The following is a 20320-nucleotide window of genomic DNA, read 5'->3' on the forward strand; positions in this document are numbered from 1 at the left end:
CAGTTTCAGGTTACACCCTGCCTTGCTCTCTGGGTGACTTAGTGGGTAATAGTCTTTCTCCCAGAACATCTCCTGCAGGAGTTTCCTCTTCAGGTACCCACATAAGTTGCAGCCCCGCTTGCAGCCCTCCCCCCGCCAAGGGCCCGCTGCTGCAGCAGCTCTCCCGAGATCCCACAGCTGGGGCAGATGAAAGACTCTCAGATAGCAGGCATGGGAACTGTACCTGCACCCTCTGTGGGTCATTGCTCCTCAGGCACCACTCCCAAGCCAGAAAAGACAAATATCTCTTTATTATCAGAGTAAGCGCACAAAAAAATAAATCAAGACATTAGGTTTATTGCATAGGCCACGATAGGCTGTGGGAAAAAACAAAGAGACGGAAGAAATTATACGAGACAGGTCACAAAAAGGAGGAATCTGACCCAGGAACGCTGAGGCAGATGCCTGTGATGGGGAGAGGCCTGCAGTCAGAATGCCAGCAGACTCTGGGCAGCAGTTTCTTTCCTTTCAGCCCAGGCATCAGCCCAAGGAGGCGGCTCTCCTGCCACTGCACTTGAGAGGACCTGAGCTATGTCCTGAGCTGGGAATGGCTTCACCAGAGCATTCCAGAACCTCTCTGCCCTTGGCCCTGAAAGAGTCCCAAGCATTTACACTGAAGTCTGTACATAGATTTATGCTTCTTACACACACACACACACCCACACCCACACACACCCTGGTTTCCTCTCTCTTCACAGCAGTTTTCCAAGAGCAGCAGGCACTGGAAGTTTAGGGATTGGTGCCAGCCTCACAGCTGACAGCACATCAGACCCTTCACAAATAGCTTCTTCTGCCTCAACAGAAATCCTCAGCTCACTGAGGTACAAGCCTGGACCAGCAGATGCAGGACAGAGCTCGGAAGCATCTCAGTGCAAAGGGACTACAAGGGAACATAAAGGACCAGGACTGGGAACAGGATATTGGCAAAGTGGGGATTTCACATGCTGGCCTGGGGCCAGAGATGAGCTTTGGACCTGCCAGAGCTGGGCTGGGCTCATCTTGCATCAGAAGGGACAAGCCAGCAGGAGCAAGGAAGCCTGTGGATATTAGCTGGTGGTATCCAGCCCACTGCTGTGCTCTGGGAGATGCCAGGGACTCAGGTCAGAGCTGCAGCTTTCCTGCACAATCAGTAGGAAAAGTATGGACGTTTACTTCATGTGAGAATAAATAGATATTTTCTCAATGTGTTTGGGTTCAGACTGAACACTGGCAAAGTAACCAGGGCAACTCACAGAGAGAAAAATGGTGAACATGTACTGTACACAGGATACTGAAACACAGCAGCCAGCCAGCAAAATGTCTAGGTGTGCTTTTCTGTTAAAAAACAAAGCCTAGTGACTTAAGCAGGTATTTCTGTTTCTGCCCATGTTGAAAACAGGAACTGCCAGAGAGTGTCAGAGAGCCCTTGGATCAGGTCTGAATGATTATGTGAATCCCACAGACCTCAAGGGATGCACCACGACCAGGTAGACTGCTGAAAGGCAGGGTACCTTGCAGAAGGGGAGGAAAATACAAGGTTGAGTGGCAGAAAGTGACACTGAAAACAAATTGCTGGCTCAGGTGAGCTTGCACCATTCACCAACATGAATGCTACACAGATCCAGTTCCAGACTCCTTCAGGGAGTTGAGCAAAGTTGTGCCCCACGTTTGAGCAGGAAGAAAGATGTAATTCAGAGTTTCACTGGATTGTTTGAGGTTAGGAACAGATGGATGTCAGAGAGCAACAGAATGCTCCCAGTTCCTCACTTTCCAGAGCAGCCATTTAGCCTAGATAATCACAAATACCAGTACTGCCAAATCACAGTTAAATCTTGGCCTGATGCTCCAAATGTCTTCACAGAGAACGAGTCCTTCAGGCACAGACCTGTGTCTAAAAACAGAACCCCAGAAGTTTTGGGAAGTGCCCCAGTGCTGAGCTGGAGAAAGAGGCTGTAGGTCAGACTGGTTTGATGCCACTGCTGTAGAAGAGATGCTCAGTGTCCTCTGTGGTGGAGAGGGTTGAGTTGGTAGCAGTGGGTGGCTGAGGGCGGTGGCTGCTCTTCTTCCTTCTCTTCAGGAAGAAGTAGCCAATGAACACCAGGACCACCATGATGCAGATCCCAAGAAGCACAGCAATCACTACCTCAAAGGCACCTGCAGGAATACATGAACATGTTAGAAGGGATGCTCCACAAACTCTGATGCAGCAGGAGTGGCCAGGATGAGGCAAGCACAAAAGCCACTGCAGAAATTGTGCTGGCAAAGAGGCAACAGCTGATGTGACAGCACGGTGGTCACTGCACAACCGGCAGAGAAGAAAGACGGCAGCTGCACGGCACAGCCAGCCTGTGGCTCCCTAATGAGAGCTCCCATCGTTTCCCAGATGCACCACGCCCTCTAAAGGCTGTTCTGTGGCTTTGGCAGGCTTGGCCATTTGACAACCCTAGGAATATCAAATCCTTCTGCAGCAGCAGCCTTGAGCCACACCTCAACAGGGAGGCCACCAAAGGGTGGTCACAGAAGGCACCTCCTGGATGGGACAACACCAAGGGAGTGAGCTACAGAGGATAGATTGAGTTTGTGGGAAAGTACTCTTGGCAGTGGTGTGAACACTTCTTCTCCAACCAAGGAAACCCCTGGCTCATCAGTGGAGACAGTCAAACATGATGCTTTTGAGTGTGAATTTAAAGATTAAATCAATCTCTAGGATTTAAAAACAATAACCTTCATGTGACATTTTAAAAAGAATTTGTATTTCAGTAACATTGGGCTTTTTTAGTGCTGTAGAGAGGTTGTATAGGGCCATCACATTTCCCTACAGTCTAGCACTTGATATTATTCACATATCCACTTGAGCTTTCTTTCTTGTAGAAGTTAGTAGTCCTTATGTGAAACTGGTCCTTAGGAAGAGTTTTACTTCCCATTTTTTGATGTTGAACTGTGGAACATTCATGCAGGTTGATGAAAAGAAAAACAGGAGTCTCTGTAAGAGCTACTGAGTCACAGACACAGGAAAAAATGGACCACAGCTGCACAGTGCACAGAAGCACCTCTTGCCACTGCCAGCATCCCACAAACACCACACTGCTCCCCCAGCTTCAAAAGGGGCCTGGGAGAGAAGGCTACTCTTTGCAAGGAAAGACAAAGTATTTTTCAGGACAAGGAAAAGCAACAAGAAAGATTGGTTGGGAAAATTGTTACTCACTTAGCATAGCAGTTTGGGACTCAAACGATTCCCATCTTCGGCCAATGACATCTGCTTCTGAATTGGGAACACAGAGGGGAGAAAAAAGGTTTTACAAAGAAGGCTGGGAACAAGGGATAAGACAGATTTCTGAGGAGCATATTTCCAGTGCTCTGAAGTGACTGAAGGCACACAGCATCCCTCCTTGACAGCCATGGTACTGAGCTCTCAGGTAGGCTGTGAGGCCCTGGGTAGCTGAGGGAGGTAGTTTGCCTCTTAACAGATACAATTTGGCAGTATTCTTCCTGTAGGCCTACAGAGCAATATGTACCAAGTGTACAGTGTAACCCTTTCCCTGTTTTGTTTAAAGCTTCGGGCAAGCCTGTGTCATTGAGGATTTTCTCAATTTTTCCCCTCTCACTTGGGGAGACCTGGAGCCAAGATACCAGGTTAGATTCTCTTCAAAGCAGATATATCTCTGGCTAGTTTTGTTATCTTCATTTGTCTCTTCAACATTAGCACCCAAAATGCTTTCCAGCTCTGTGAAATGACAGGTTGCATTGCAGAAAGATGCTGTAGATCCCCCATAGACCATACTGTGGGTCACGCCCAGGGTTTGACAGCAGAGCAGCTTTGACTGAAAGCTCCCAAGGTACTGCCTCTTTGGGACCACAGAACTGGATCACCGAAGTGGATTTCCCAGTTTGATCAGTAAAACTCCAGCCCTCACTATGTATGCTTACTTGTGATGCCTGAACATGATTTCATGCACTCTTCCTCTTGTTCAAAGTTGTTGCTGTTACCACCACAGCCCCCATAGGTGAAGGGGTCACATTTCTCCAGGAACGGGTTGTAGTACCAGCGGGAGATGCTCTCGGTGCACTGTCCAGTATCAGGCAAGTCCAAACAGTGGCCTGGCAAAGCAAGGCAGAGGTGCTTTAGTCCAAGCAGTGTCTTCCCAGAGCAGAAAAATTTTCTGCTCACAACAAAAGAGCACAAGCACCATGGCAGAGGAAATCCATAGCCGGAACAGTGGCTCTCAAGTCCCCACTGCTCAGTTGCCAGCTGGTCAAATTTGCAATGCAAAAATGAGCTGGCACCTGCCATAAATCCAATTAGCAAGCAGAAAAAGGAACTTCAGAGTGTGGAGTCATGGTAAACCCTGGATTCACCCCCCTGTGGAAACGACCTGTCCTCCCTGGGAGGCAGAAGGGAACATGAAGAGCCTGGACACACAGAAACTACAGATCAGCTCAGGTCTCCTCAACAACCCAGCTGCATTTAAGTGACTTGGAATATATTCTTCTAGCCCTGTGATAGGTCTACTGTCTACAGTTTAATAAACAAGGCAAAGATATGGGATCAAGCACAGACATTGCTGTGTCCCTCACACTGCTTTTGTTGGCACTATTTAAAAAAAAAAAAGCAAACTGTGCTGCAGTCTTGTGTACAGGCCAGGTACTGTGCCCAGCAAGCAACATGCATCAGACCTACCTGGATGGAAAAAGTTTAGGCAGAAGAGTGAATGCCTGCTGCCAACAGCTGTCCCCAAGGTGAGAGAACAGGCCTTTGCCCATTTTCAGTACAGGGACTACCCAGATGCTACACCTGGTTTTGGATTTATAGAGGGAAGCAGTTTTACCATGGAACAACAAACTGAAGAAAAAATCAAAAGCTGGCAGAGGTCAGCCTAAGTGCTCTGGATGGTGCATACCTTGCTTATGTGTGACATTGATTTTCTGCAGTCTATTGAACTCACGAGCATCTGCAAGGGAAACATTTCATGTTACTTTTCTCACCAGTTGTAAAGAAATGCCTCTGTCCATGCAGACATGGGCAGACAGGGCTTTCCTGCACCTTCCTTTGCTATCACGAGCCAGAGGAAGGGAGATGTCATTTGATGTTCTTACATATCTCAAAGCCATGAGAGGAACATGGGAAAAATAAAATGTAGTAACAAGAAGCTCCTCCCAAATTCCAATTCACATATACAGAGACAAAACTAAGGAAAATAAAGGCTGCTTTCTTGTTTTTGTTTTCCATCAAGAAGTATGGAAAGAGTCACTCCAGGTTTTAAGAAATATAAAACAGCACTAGTGCAGAATATAGGAGAGGGCGAGAGAGATGCATCATAGGCTTGCAAATCTAAAAAGGCAACAAAACACCCACATATAAGAAAGAGATTATGGGAATTCAGAAGAGGTGGGGAGGGATGGAAGAAGGGAGGAGATAGGGTGCATTTACATTAGCATAAGAAGATATTAAGGGGACTGTGCCACTGGACAGACTTGGAGAAATAGTGGTTTCCTTCCCCATTTCCCCACTTTAATAGAGCAGGTAAGGTCATTCAGTGAGAAAAATATTGAAAGGGGACAGAAAGACAGGCCTGAAGTCTTACAGATAGGTGCAGAGAAGAGAGTCAAAGCCCATTTAAGAGGCAGGAAATGTCACAGAAGGAAAGTCATCTCTTGCAGTCAGCAGAGATACAGGACATGGCAGAACCTGCAAACAGTAATACTGTGGAAAGAGATAGTGCAGGGTCAGAAGTTAAGAACAAAAGACATCAAACAGTATTGACTCAGCACCTGTAACTTACATGGGACCCATTCCTGGGCAGATGGCAAAGTTGTCTGAGCCAGAATTTAAAGTACTTACATTGCTCACAGTACATCTCATCCGATTCATCAGCACAGTCGGGAGTTTCATCACACTCCAGATAGGCATCAATGCAGCAACCATCCTTGCATCTGAAGAAGGGGGCCTGACAGTTCCCATTGCATACTGCATCAGAAACAGTTCAGATAGCTCATTAAAATTCATTGTTTCTCCCTGCCAGATGCTTTACAAAGGACTTAAAAGCTGCTGATAGGGCTGGCAAACGAGAAACAAGGCAGACTGGTAAAGGTCTCTTCTCAATGCCACCCTAAACCCAAAAATAAAAAAAAATCCTGTTTATAAAGGAAACATTACTCTGGGAACAGCCATGTTTCCTCTCAGAAAGAAGTACATAGCAGGTGAAAGCAAGAATGAGTTACTCTGGAAGAATATGGAGACATTGCCCAAGCATGGGGGATTAAATTAGGAAAGCCAAACTGAAACCTGTACACTGGGCTGCAAAAGCTTCAAGCCTCTTTGCTCCAGAGGTGGTCCCAAGTGCTGAGTACTGTGCCCAGTTCTCAGCTCCCCAGTGACAAAAAACATTGGCATACTAGAATAAATCTCAGCAAAGGCCTGGAGCACAAGACCTTGCATGAGGAGAAGACAGAGATTATAGAAGAGACATTCATTTTGGAGCACAGTAATAGGATGAGCAGCAACAGACAGGAGTTGCAACAAGGGAAAGCAATTCAATATAAGGGGAAAAAATTATAATGAGGGTCATCAAACACTGGCATGGTTTGACCAAAGTGTAAAATCTCCCTTTTCAGAGATATCCAAAACTGAACTGGATAAAGAGCTGAGCAACATAGTGTGACTCAAAGCTGGGCCTGCTTTCAGTAGTGGCTTGGATCAGATGACCTCTGGAGGTAATCCCCAACCTAAATTATCCTATGACATGAAAGTGAAAGGCTTACTAAAGAAATTACTCTCCAGTGCCTCACTTTCCACAGAGTCCTAATCAAAAGCCACAGGAATGGACATGAGACACTCAGCCCAAGCTTGCAGTAGGATTACACTGTCCTATGGGAGACTCACCTGGCTGTTGTCGCCCACCAACAGAACCTGAAGAGACAAGGAGAAAAATAAAATGAAATAAACTTACCACAGCATTTTTTCAGCTTAAAATCAGCTTTATATTGCCTTCATGTATCACAAGAGAAGAGCATACTTTCTGGAAGGAGGCCCTGGATTACAGAGGTGAAATATGGATGCCCACCACTCAGAGATCCAGATGAGCTGTACCTATGTGAGGCAAGCCTGGAGGAGTACAGGGGAACTTACCACCACAAGGTAGACTATTTCCAAATTCCTTTTCCAAGGCTTTAACCTCCTTCTTAAGCTGTGCGCTGCAATGGGCCTGGCAGAGGCTCAGTCCATTTATCTGAGCAGCACTAAATTGTTCTCAGTGGCTTGTGGGTGGCAATGAGGGAGATTAATTTCATTTCTGGCGCCCAACTGCACAATGCTGCTCTCTGAATTTAGGCTTCAGATGCATGACAAAGATTGGATGAGGGCTTCTGCAGCCAGAGGAATACCAGGGACAATACTGGTCCAGTGCTATAATACTGGTCCAGTGCTTCAGGAGCTGGCTCAGATACGTTGGCAGCTTAAGACAATGACTGCCCATCCACAATTAGCCCAGTCTCCTCAGCTTGCTGGGCTCTAACTAGGTGCCAACCAAGAGGCTGCAGTACTTATCCATAGGGTCATCCCAATCCTACGAGAAAGAGGGGGCTGCATTTTTGAAGGACTCACCTCTGACATTCTTGCAGGCGAGTTCACACTCCTCTTCCCGTAAGTAGTTATTCTTGTTGGCCTTGCAGCCGCCAAAAATGAACTCCTCACACTGCTGAAGGCTCGGGTTGTAAAACCAGCGTGGAAAAGATCCCCGACACCAACCCACCTTCTTTGGAGTCAAACAATGCTCTATCAAGAAAGTTAACACAAAAGGGTCTGGGTTAGATAAGCCCTTTGGAAGACTTTCTGTTCTGTATATGTGAAGGCAAACAAAAACCTTCCAAAGGACATGTCTGAAAGGTTTATAAAATCTTGACCAACATGGAGAAGGAGAGTAGGAAATCATAGAATTAATTTTTTTTATATGAAAGGGAGGGTCACAAAACCTAATTAGAAGATGCTACATCCATAAAAAAAAAAAAGGAGCTGCATCCTCATACAGTTCATAGTTAAGCTGTGAAACTCCTTGTTTCAGGAGGTTGCTGCTTTTCAAAGATTACATGAGGCCAAAAAGGGATTCATACATGGTTATTGAACAGAAAGACACCATCTTCTGCTCAAAAACATCTCCCAGCTGCAAAATCCTTGGGGATTATTCAAGCATAGTAGAGATTTCCTGATAGCATGTAATGTTCTTGCACTCATTCCAAAGTACCAACCTCTGCACACTGTTGAATGCAGTGTATTGGACTTTGGTCAGACCTTCAGCATCACTTGACATGGCTGCTCTTATATTTTTATGGTACCTGAGGTAGGAGACATCCCCTGTTTAACTACTAGTCAACCATTTGTCCAAGAACTCCTTACTCCCAATACACTTGTAATGTTAAACGTTTTCATCATTAAATAAAGCTATTAAAGAAAAAATAAATAAATCCAGGGATACATTGAATGTCCTGCAGATGACTCCACCTACCCTGCAAGCTAAGGGCCTTCACAGCAAAACCACAGAGTCAACAAGACCTTTCATGTTCTCCTGTTTTGCAACCTCAGTTGCACCCCAAGCTTCATCCACTCTGGTGTCAGCCAGCAGAGAGAAATGACAGGCAGAGCAGATGGGGTTACTGCAGGCAGCATCTCCTGCAAGGGTCCATGAAAACTCCAAAATAGATCACTAAGAATGCAGAGACCTTGCACTACTGGTGCAGGCTATTACTGGGAAAAGCTGACATGCAAGGCCAGGCTCTTGGTTGTGCTCTTCTCCCATGCACCCCTCTGAGAAGAGCACCAGTAATGCCAGAGCAGCACCCAGGCTCGAGGACTCCAGGTAGATATGTGCGAGCTCAGGCTCACCTTCTGTCTGCTCAGAGCTCAGCACCACGATGGTGATGTTGGTGAAGTCTTGCTGCTCTGCAGTGTCCGTGACAGTGAGCTGGAAGACGTAAGTCCCCACCTGGAGGTTGGAGATTTCTACCTGATCCTCTTCATGCTTCTGAGAATGCAAAAGAAAGACTTATGTAGGAGAAAAGTACTTCTAAGGAAGAAGTGACTGAAGCTATGCAAGGTCCATGTTCCTGTATTAGGGAGAAAGAAACTTGGATGGAAACCTTCAAGCAGATGTCTGGCATGAGAAATGTCTCAGTACTAGACAATCCCCCCAAACCCATGGACTGGTACCCAACTGGAATAGAGAGAGAACAAGTACCACAAGCATAATCAGATATTTCATGGTTTGGGGCATTGTGAAAGCAGAAAGGAAAATAAAACTCTTTGGAGAGAACAGAAATACCTGTAGTTTTTACTTAGCTTTTTAAAACTTAAAACCTATTATGAATCATTTACTTAGTACATAGGGAATAAGGTAGCTGTATTTAATTATTTTGTCAGAAGAGAAAGCTACAATATTATTGACACAAAATTTTCTTCTATATTTACAATAGAATTGGACATTCATTTCCATGCTATCTCTGGTTTTGCTTAGGTTTCAAAAGGACACAGCCTTGCCAAATATAATTTTTATGTAGTTAATACAGTGTAATATTAGGGGACCCTCCCCCCCCCCCAAGGAAGTTGCTCTTGTTGGAGCACTTGATGAAATACACAGACCCCTTGGCACTTTAGAGTTCATCATTGCTGATGTTCAAAACCAGTTGTGGGCCTGATGCACTCATTTGCTAATTCTTCCAAAAGGTGCCGCAAAGCTCTGCATCAACTCCATGACTTTCCAGAGCATTTTGCAGAAGTTTAAAAGAAATAATTTGCCCTTCTAAAGCCACAATTCACTTTTAACATCCAGCAAATAGGCAGAGTTCACATCCCAGAGATCTTGGATCTCTGCTCCAGCTCAGATAAAATAGGAGGAAGAAAACACTTTAAAGAGAGGCAAAGTCCAGGAAAAGCCCCAGGAGAACAGAAGCAGAGCCTGAGACCAGATTGTTCAGAGACAGAAGAGGAAATAAACTAAAGTGGACTGAGTAAAACTAAGAGAAGGTCCTTCATCGAACTATGGGATCTTGGAACCAGAGGCAGCTCTTGCATGGAAGCTCTGCCCTCTCAGCTGCTCCCACTCAGGCAGGTCAGGTGTTGCTCAGGATGGCTTGTGGATTGTGACAGCATCCTGTGCAGGGAGCCTGAGACCTAATGAGGCCAAAAAGGACACTTCTAAATAGTGTGTGAGACAGGGAGGGCAACTGCAAGGACCGCTCCATAGTTTTTGAGAACAGGCTCCGCATGGACTGGCTTGAAGAGGGAAGGACAAGGTGACCTTTAAGTCAGGGCTCTGACTGACCAACCTAGTGCAGAACACAGGTGCCATGAGCATGCTGCTTATTCCCTGCAGCTCCTTACCTTCATCTCTGCAGAGGTGTCACCAAGGATCTGCTTCCATTCATAGCTGACTATCCCATGGTCATCCGTGCTCTCTGTGCCTCTCAGCATCACTGGCTCCCCTGGCTGTACCCTCATGTCCTTGACAGCACGGGCTATTGGAGGGTGGTCATCTGCAGAAGAAATGTAGAACAAGGCTTGGGTAAGAGACTGAAGGGTCCAGTCCTTGTCTCTACTACAGGAAGACAAGGGAAAGGGACTCTTCCAGGTTAATCGATCCCGACTTCAACTGCTGAAAGGAAAACAATTTTACACGGCTGTGGCCCTTGCAGCCTGAGCAAGCAACGGGCAATCAGTACCATTATTAGTGCCCTCACTAATTTAGTAAGTCCACAATCCACTATGACAGTCTCTTTGAGCCAGCTGGCTCTCTGGGCACTTCTGTCCACAGGAACCACCATAAGAGGGTGGCCCTGTGGGTACAGCCATTGTGCTTCTGAGAGTGGGACCACATCTTTGCAGAAGAGCACAGAGCAATGCCCGCCCTTCACTTGGCGAGACGGCCTGATGTGGGTGTTGAAGAATGTGGAACTGACTCTCATCATTCCTCCCACTATCACTAAGCTGTGTTAGTGTATTTAGCCAGAGCTATACAATGTGGGACTTGGATGGGAAATATTTCTCTTCCAGCTCATCCTCCACCCCACTCTCTGATATACGTGCTTTTAAAACAGGACAAAAAACCATTCAGGAGATCACTATTTTTGTACTGTTCCATGGATTATCTTACCAGCAACTTCCACAATCTATTCAATGTTTTTCCAGACTGTAAGTACAAGAGGTGTAAACTGATCCCTGCCCATGCCAGCAAGAACAGCCTATACAATGACACCACTGAGCCTGACTCATAATTCCTTCTGACCTGAACATCTCTGATTGCAGGCTTTGTGCATAGCTCAGCCCATAAAACTCCACCTGGTAGCACCTGTACCAAGTCCAAGACTCAGTGTTCCAGCTCAGCCTGAGTCTTCTGTAAAGGCACCAACCATCATTCATAAGCTAGATAGAAATCACTCTGCCATTACACTGTTCTATCAACTGTGACTGAAGGAGAGGATTAGTGTCCAAACCCTTAGAAAATTACTCCATTAGCTGATTATTTTCACTGTTGCACACTTGCTCCTAATTTCCTGTTTGAATTCTGTGTGTCTGGATTCAGATCCCAGCTGCTGACTCTTGCTGCAGTCTACTGAAGGGACATTTAATACAAGGCATATGTACAAACAAACCTGACATTAAAACAGGCCGCTTAGTTCTTTTGTCACCTTGTACACACCACTGCAAGCTCTGGAAAGGGGAAATATTACTGCCATTCCTGCTAGGCAAACACCAGGAGCCTGGCAGGGAGAAAGGCAGCCTACTCCCTGCCACTGTCCTGCCAGGGTGAGCCCAGTAGGTGGGTGCAATTGCACAAGGAAAAGACCAGTTTTTCAACAACACAGGGGCTGCTCCTTAACTCGTGACTCCAAATCATGTTTTTCCTTGACATACGTAAGCATGTACACTTTAAACAAAAAATTGCAGGTCAAACATCCAGCTGCTTTGGGTTGTGGGTTGCATGATCAAGTAAAAGCTCAGTTCTATTCAATGGGTCAGCAACTTCTCCAGTTCCCATCTCTGATTAGCCAAATTTACTGACTCTCTTCACACACAGAAGAGTCAAGAGTATTTCTTTATTTGTGGTGACTGCCAAGGAGTAATACTCACTAGAATTTAAGGACCTGTTTTTCAAGTCTATCCCTTTTCTCCTCAGGATGCCTGAAAGATCAGTGACTTTGGAATATTTCTGCCACACTGACTGTAGGAAGCTTTCCCTGGCAACGTGTCTGTTTTCCACGTGAGCTTCAGAACCAAGTGCTGACTGACCCACAGTGAGTATCAGCAAACTCCTCATACAACAGAGACTCCACTCTGTTTTGTTCTGAAAGTCTGCAGGAAAAATGAAAGTAACCTTTGCTATAATGCTCTTTCGACCATGGAAAGTTTCTGCTGTAAAACTCTGTAATTAACAGGGAGGTTAAAGCTTTATGATGCTGTCTGTGGCGTGCTTTTTACTGTGATACATACTCCTGGAGTCACATCATAAGCAACAATTTCCTCTCCCATTTATATAACACATTAGTAGGGGATGTAGCTTTTCTTTATGATTCCAGAGGAAAGCATGATAGAGAGACTCCAAATTGCTTTTAAAAAGTTTTATTACTCATGCTCTATTCATGCCTGAGACCCTGATTTTTGCTTTTAAAAAAATTTCTTGTTTAAAAGCTCATGCAGCCAGTGGCTAGTCTGGCTTCACCTCAAATGAGTTAACTTGAACCAAAATTGATGGGGGAACTAGAATTTAAAAGATATTCATTTCTACAAGGGCTTCAAAAATAAGCATCTAAGTGGGGGAGAGACCCCACTAGGGACCTTGCTATGCAGGCACCATTGAAATCCCACGGCAGAATGTACTTGCAAAGCTCATGGTCTGGAGGTTTTTCTCTTCTGGAATTCAGATATTAGCTTTTGCCCTTGAGATCTATAGAAAACCAGATTTCCTCCATTCCAGGGCTCATGCAGATACACCCTGAGTAGCTAAGACTACAAAGCAATGCTTAAAAATACCTCAGAATGATTTGAGGTTGTCACTAGAAAGAGAAGGAAAGCTTTCTCATGGTGACTGAGGGACCCTTACAGACCTCTGCTGACTGCTGATTCCTGCTTTGCAGGAGCAACTTGCAAATGAGACAAGTGTGGCTTGCACCAGGGACAAAAGCCACTGCTCAAAGCCACTGACCAGGCCAGGAGCAGGGACAGGAGCAAAAATGAGTCCACCCAAATTCCACCATCCATGAGACACAGGACCTTGGAGATTTCAAGTATCAGAAGCCAGCAGAACCTGTCTGCTGCAAAAGCAGGTGGGCAGTAGTGTGGCTCTTCCCACAAATGCTTAACTTCTGCTGCTGCATTGCTTCCAGGGAAGTCATTCAAAAGTGAACAGCTTCCTCACCCATCCACACTAGAAAACTCTCCATTTCCATGGGCAGAGGTAATGATGGATGACACTGCTGCCACAGTATTAATTTGCCTGAGGTGGAAAGAGAGAAAAGAGAACAAGGCAACACAATGCAGTGCCTGGAGAGAGAAATACAGGCTCTTTCTTTAGGGCTTCATCCTGGTTGGGCAGCAAATACAGCCATGATAAAGCCATATAGTTTTCTAACAACTCATGCACAGCCAAGCAGCTCTCAGCATTAATTTCTAGTGGTTTTTGTAGTGGTTTATAAGTGGTGCACAGAGCAGATCAACTTAACCTTTCTAAAACAATACAGTATGACTGAATGGATTATATTTTCAGAATAACATAAGATGCTGCTGTCACTAGGTTCCCTTCATCCTTCCTCAGACTGTGGGAAACCACTTCTATTTGCTTTGGCAGGCAGAGGTAAAGACTCTCCCACAGGTATTTATGCTGTTTTGGTGAAGATTGGTTTGTACCTCCAGTCTCTTTGAGGAGACTGGAGCTCTGGAGATAGGACATGATGTAGCCGCTTCAGTAAATGCTGCATGACAAACACTCACTCATTTCACAGCAAGCGGAGTGGATGCCCCTCATCACCCACTCTGAGCAGGGAGCTGGACCAGCTGGTCTTCCAGGACCCTTCCAGTACACATTAGCCTCTGAATCTGTGCTGTGGGTACTGACTGTGCAAATTCCCATCTCCTGGCCTGAGCTTAAGGATGAGCAGCTGGCTCAGGGCTCAACAGCACCACCCAAAGGGGACCTTTCCCAGCCCCAGCTGTGATAGCACTGCTGCTCATTTTAGTTGTCCACAGAAAGGAAACCAGCATAGGACCAAACATTTGAAGAAGGATGAGCTTTACTCTTGGGGAGCTCTCCCTTTGGAATGCATTACCAAAGTTTTCGCCTGCAAATCTCCCTCCATGGTGAGGCAGGAGCAGACATATCTGATCAGAATCCTGTGGTTTTTTCTGTCTCCCACTCAAAAGCCCTGGATTCAGGAGTAGGAGAGTGTCACTGAGCATTTCAAAACAACCACAAAAGGTTCAGTTCAAGAAATGGACAAAGGTTCAGGGAGGTTATTTTCCAGTTTCACGCCCAAAACTGGTTTGCCTAGACCAGAATAAGCTGGGCTAGTTACTTAAACACTGGGCTCCATTATAACCAATAAAGTGCATGGTGAGCCTGCCCCTCCCGGATGAGCCAGGCAGAAAACTCGCACCAAAGTTCAGGCTCAGGAATCATTTAAGAAGATTGTGCCTTTTAACAATAACATCAGAGACTTCAGGCTGTATGTTAGCTGAAACAGGCAAGAGACAGTGCCAAGCTGTCGTCACCAGCTCATGAAGAACTCAGAAGCTCTTGCTCTACAAAACACCGAAAATACATTCAGAAGACATGCAGAATCCAGATTTCAGCTGTATTCATTGCTGACTGTACCCACAGGTTTTTCTGAAGTCACAGCAATGTAAGAGTGGTCAGAGTGGGTTAGTGCAGGTACCCCTGTCCCTGTGTTCATTTGCCATCCGTCATTGTGGATGCTTGAACAAGAGCAAGAGCACTGCAAGAATATGCCCTCCCAGCTTTCAGCTACTTCCATCAGGCTCCAGAAACACTCCAAGATTAAATTTGTCCATTCAGCAGCCCCCAGCTTTGTGCTCTCTTTCAAGTGTTACCTAGTCTCCTCCTAAACATATATAAACCTCTTAATTCAACAGGTCTGCTCCCTGTAGTAGTGGTAGTACTGTGGGTCTTATAACCTGTGACTTTTTTGTTTAATGTCACCCACTGGAATCACTAATTGGGTATTTCATTATTCACTAGAAAAAACATGCATTTAATTCTTATCATTGCAGAGGGTGTTCAGTGATACAGGTAAAGGCTCCTAGGACACCTGACAGCAGGCATACAGGAAAGGAATGCATGATAAAGCAGCAGATAAGCTTCCTGCAGACCCTTAGGGCCAGAATCAGGGGGCTGACACTAACTTGGGATCCACAGTAGTCACAAAACTTCATGTTTTAGCAGTGATACAGTGCAACAGCAGGAAAACAACACAGTTCTGTCTCCAGTCCAAAACCTGGGCCAAGATTTTGGAAGACCTGACATGCCAAAACCAGCTTCCTTTAACACTTGTTTCACCCGGCCTCTTCAGGCATCCCTAAAAGGTCTGGAAGCAAAAATGCTGTAGAGCTTCCTTATGCTGCCAGGCACACAGGCTCAGTGCCAGAGGCTCCTGCACCTGCCCCATTGTGCCCTTCCCCTTTTCCCCCTCACTGACAGCCAGGCATCCACCTTCCTGTCCAGACAGGTCCTGCATGGACCCAATTCCAGCATCATGGCTGGAAGGGCTTGGGGTTTTGCTCTGGATTTTTTTGCTTTATATCTGAATAAAAATGGACATTCACATTTTTAAGTATCTCATCAACTGCTGTAGGGAGGAGGACTCAGTTATTTCTCCAGTAAGATAACTCCCTTGGTCTCTTTCCCCTGCTAGCCCTCCAGTGTCATTCAAGGTTATTCAAAGATCTTTTGGTATCAAAGACAATGCCTAAAAAATTCAGAGAGGAGGGAAACACATTTCCAATAAAGGCACAGCACAAACATCACAGCCTGACCCAAATAACAGCGGTGAGTGCCCAGTGTCTGTCACTACAGCTGGAGACCTGCCTGGCACCCAGCACTCTCTGAAAGACAAAGACAGCTGTAGAAGAGACCAAGCCCTTCCGACACCCACAGCAGCCCGAGGCACAAGCCCCATGTGAGTAAGGAGAGGCACCCGAACTGCATTTCTGGAGTGCTTTGCACCTCTCACTGATAAGCCCTCCTGGGTCTTCCTGCTCCACCGCAGCCCTGCCAGGATCCGTGAAAGGAGCTCTAGGGGTGGATTGCAAGACAGCAACTTCATATTGGTGCCTGAGGTGCTGCAGCTCAATGCCATATTTTAGCAAACATGTCACTGCTGGTCACACAGAGAGGCCAGTGACCCTGGGACACTTTCTAAAGATCTGCACACATGGAATGCCAGGTCCTGGGACCAGTCAAGGGACGAGGGGCTTGCAGTCTTCTTGTATGAGGCACTGCTCCACAGAGGTAAAGAGGCTGAATTGCTCAACAGTACATTGTATTTTAATCTAATCTTGTGAAATCAGGATGTACTAGAGATGATGCATTCCCTTTTTCTCCTACAGCAAAGCATATAGGAGTTTAGACACTGCCAGCATGCCACCACCAGTCTTGGTGAGGTGGCCTTCAGTTCCTCCCTAACTGCAGCTCCCGTGAAAAGGATTTTGAGCCTGGAACAGAGATGGGGGAGAACTACTGAAACAGTCAGACACCTTTACCAAAAGGCCCTAAAATCCAGTAGGAAGCCATGAGCAGGGACAGAGGACCAGGAGGACCACTTCTGCCACACTGCCGTTCAAACCAGCAACACCCAAGGGCTGCTTCAGAGAAGTTGTGCCCTGCTCCAAATCCCTCACACTGCTACTCAGGATGGAGAAGTGGTCATTGTGGAGTTTGGGGCCATTTCCCACCTCCAGCACCCACAAGGCCTCAGGCTGGCACATCCCAGCAGAAGATCAAAGATCTATTCAGCTCACATCATCAAGCCCCTGCACCCACCTGGATGCTCCCCTTGCCATCTTCACAGATCTTTTCCTTCCCACAGGTGGGCTGGGAGGGGGTGTGAGGAAGATTACCCATGGAGATATTCCGAACAGCCCTGCCCAGGGACCAACAAACGATAAACTGGTTATGGTTGCCAAAGACCCAGCCAGGCTAGAAACATGCCAGCCTTCTTAGACTTCAACCAAAACACAGAAGGAGGGGGCAAAAGGAGAAGCTGCTGTGTTTTTAGTGTTTCTGAGCACACTGCAATTCTTTGGAGATGGCAGGTGGCCAGCTTCAGATTAGTTCCTTTTCCACCTGGCTCTCTGTGTCCTGGTGCAATCTTTTAGAGCAGGGAAACAGGGATTGCAGAAGAGAAACCCACCTCCAAAGGAGAAATGTTATGACCAGCCTCCCCCAGCAGCGCCTCTCCCAGCAGCAACAAGCAGAAACAGCCCCAACAAGCAGAGAAGTACAGACGCACCTCACCATCCAGGCTGCTGTTAAATAAAGGCAAGTGGATTGCATCCTGCCTCCAGCCCCTGAGCAATTAAGAGATTAATGCAGCCCTTTAAAACCTGGTGATGTGTAGCTTTTTAGAAGATTTCACTTTCCAACCTCAAAGGCCCAGGGGAAGGGAGAAGAAAAATAACACCTTTTTCTCTACATTGTCAAGTAGCAAAAACTGACTGGTTAATCACACACTCCACCTGCTTCAAACAGGTTAAAGAGAGATTCCTTATTCATTTACTAACAAGTAAACCGAGGCACAGATCGTAAAAACACCATCTTTAGCATCACCCTGCCCCGAGTGTTTGGCAGCCCTGCTGCTCATAGGATGGCTGGAGGAGCTGGCACCAAGTGACCATTAATGCTCTTCCAGATCTGGCTTGCAGGGATCCATTACGGGCACCTTACCACTAGGTCTGTGATTCTGCATTGCCAGGTAGGAATCGTACACGTCCTTCTTCAAGAAGTTGAGAAAGCCGATCTTCCTGGCAAACCTGCAAACGAAAGCCTTCTCATATAGGCAATTGAGGAGAAAGCAGCCCTGGATGCGATCTTCCTCCGAGCGCGGCCCCTGCTCCACGAGAGCCAGGTTACAAGCGGGGTCCTTACAGCAGGCTCGCATGCAGTCCCTGCTCCGATGCACCATGGGGGACGACAAGAAGGTGGCTCCATTCTGGACGGAGGCGTCTGTGTCCAGCACCCAGTCCGGCAGCCCTGCCGTGAAGTCCTCCAGGCACAGCTCACCGAAGGGTTTTTCCTTCTGCCCTTCGCCCAAGTGCAGCACCAGCACCAGGCAGACCCAGGGCACAAACCACGGACCCGGACTCCTTCTGGCCATCTTGGCGCCCCGATTCTCACTGACTTAAGGCTTCAATCCTTTCCTAAAGGAAGAGAGAAGACCTATGAAGCTAAGAGGGACGGTGTTCAGGTGCATGACCACCCGGGGCGAGAAGGAGCCGGAGCATGGCCGAGGCGGCGCTCCGGATTCCGGCTCGCCCCGAGGTAGCCGGGGTGTCCCCCGCCGCTGTCCCTCAGCCCAGGCGTGTGCTCTCAGCCCCACCTGGGCGCTCTCCGCTGAGCTGCTGTGGGAGGGAGCGGGGTGTCCCCGCCGCCCCGCTGTGCCTTCACCCCTCAGGTGGCCCTTCAGCTGCGTCCAGCGGAGACAAAGGCTCGGCGAGCACAGGAAGTGAAAACCAACTCCCTGAGAGAGTGGGGGAAAAAAAAAATCAAGTCACTCCCTTGCATGCTGAATTGCGTAAGAGGAAGGGGAGGAGAGGCAAGCTGATACGATCTTCTACTCCCCTTGGAGGGGAGCCGAGATGGAGTCTCTCGCTCCCGCAGGTGCGAGGGCAGCCGCTGCAGAGGAGCATCCCACCTGCTGGGTGCTAGCTGCATCCCCGTGCTAAGGATGCTCCAGAGGAACTGAAAGCCGAGAAGCAGGCGATCAGTGTCCTGTGGCAGTCGCCTTGTGCTCCGGTGTGGTCACTGCCACCATTAGCCCGTGTCTCGCTAACCCAAATGAGTCAGCCTTGCAGCCCTACCTGCAGTGCTCACCGCCGCTGCTACTGCAAGAGGTTTTGTGCTCGGTGCAGGCATCCCGAAATCATGAATTCCCTGCTCTTGAGACACAGTATTTTTTGGTTTTTTACAGCGAAAGCCCTTAGGATCGTACCTGGAGGCTGCCTGAGTGGCAGGACCCCTGCTACTCCAGCAGTGAAAATTTGGAGCAATAGCCCCCCTCACTCATGAGCAGCACTTCACTGTTCTCCCCAGTCTCGTATAGGTTAGCTATGGTCCGTTTGTAGTGCCCTTGCCTTGCAGGATGGTGCTGTTTGCGGCCACGGGAATGCAAAGGCTGCCTGTCCATATATTTTCCCCCTTCATGCTTTTACTTGCAGATCCATGATCAAATTCCTCCGTTCAACACGTACACCTGTGTCATCCAACCCCTCTGTGTGTAAACAGTCCTAAAACCCCTGGGCAAACTGCTCTTATCCCTCTGTCATTGTCCTTAGGAAGGCTGGGACTGTTGGTAATTTGCTTGGACATTATTTATAATGAAATATTTCATCACTTAAAATAACAACAGCAAATCTGAGATGACATTCCATGGTATGTCTTCAGAAAGAAGTGGTGAGCAGCAGCTATGTATCAAACAGCAGTTGGCTTTCTGGTTTGGGAGACCACTCTGGTGTCCAGCATTTCAATTCTTGCTGTTTCTTTCTGTAACTCTGACCCAGGATTTCAGGAATCCTCACGGGATTTCTTGGGAGTCCTTAGAGACATGTTTTCTGCCTCCTGGCTGTCACAAGCATGACAGGAGGATAATATTGTGGGAACATAATTTTTCCTTATCTCTCATGACTTTCTATGGCTTGATGTTGACATTTGTATAGTACTGACATCTGTTAGGAAAAAGGAATTGCTTCAATCTGGCAGTGGTAAAGTATAAAATAAGCCTTGAAAATTGATAGAGAAAACATGAATATCTGCAGAGCAAAGAGGTGTTTGCTTCCCTCATTGGCTTTATGAGTCTTTGTCAGAAGAAGCATGGGTGTCTCCCACCCCATTTACAAACCAGATCTCTAGGACCTGCCTACAGACCATGCAAGCAGTAAAGGAGGAGCTGACCTTGCTTGTTTTGTTGTATTTGAACATCTAAATACATGCAGGAGAAATAAAAATGGCAACAAGGTTGTCTCCTTCTGTTCTGCACTGCCTGAGATGCTCTGCTGGGAACTCTCTCTTGTGTTTAACCTGGAATAGATTTT

The 20320-nt window shown here is 46.9% G+C and overlaps 1 protein-coding gene across 1 annotated transcript; it reads right to left on the bottom strand.

Annotated features, from left to right (window-relative positions):
* Positions 1-267: 267 nt before the first annotated feature.
* Positions 268-18757, bottom strand: SPINT1 (serine peptidase inhibitor, Kunitz type 1). Its single transcript, XM_005419421.3, has 11 exons — positions 18610-18757; positions 17958-18430; positions 10388-10539; positions 8894-9032; positions 7619-7789; positions 6899-6925; positions 5858-5983; positions 4917-4967; positions 3946-4116; positions 3224-3280; positions 268-2172 (listed from the first exon to the last, which is right to left on the bottom strand). Exons 2-11 carry the CDS (start codon positions 18385-18387, stop codon positions 1976-1978), a joined length of 1521 nt encoding a protein of 506 aa, XP_005419478.1. The 5' UTR covers positions 18388-18430; positions 18610-18757; the 3' UTR covers positions 268-1975.
* Positions 18758-20320: the final 1563 nt, after the last annotated feature.

This window comes from Geospiza fortis, unplaced genomic scaffold (genome assembly GCF_000277835.1).
Source record: "Geospiza fortis unplaced genomic scaffold, GeoFor_1.0 scaffold66, whole genome shotgun sequence".
In the NCBI taxonomy this organism is placed as follows: domain Eukaryota; kingdom Metazoa; phylum Chordata; class Aves; order Passeriformes; family Thraupidae; genus Geospiza; species Geospiza fortis.

Bases quoted from the DNA above. Each gene is read 5' to 3' on its own strand.
- SPINT1 (XM_005419421.3), bottom strand. From the start codon at position 18,387: ATGGCCAGAAGGAGTCCGGGTCCGTGGTTTGTGCCCTGGGTCTGCCTG. The intron at 7,790-8,893 runs GTGAGCCTGAGC...CTTTCTTGATAG, and splicing joins GAGCTCTGAGCAGACAGAAG to AGCATTGTTTGACTCCAAAG. The intron at 4,968-5,857 runs GTAAGTACTTTA...TTTCCCTTGCAG, and splicing joins TGAGATGTACTGTGAGCAAT to ATGCTCGTGAGTTCAATAGA.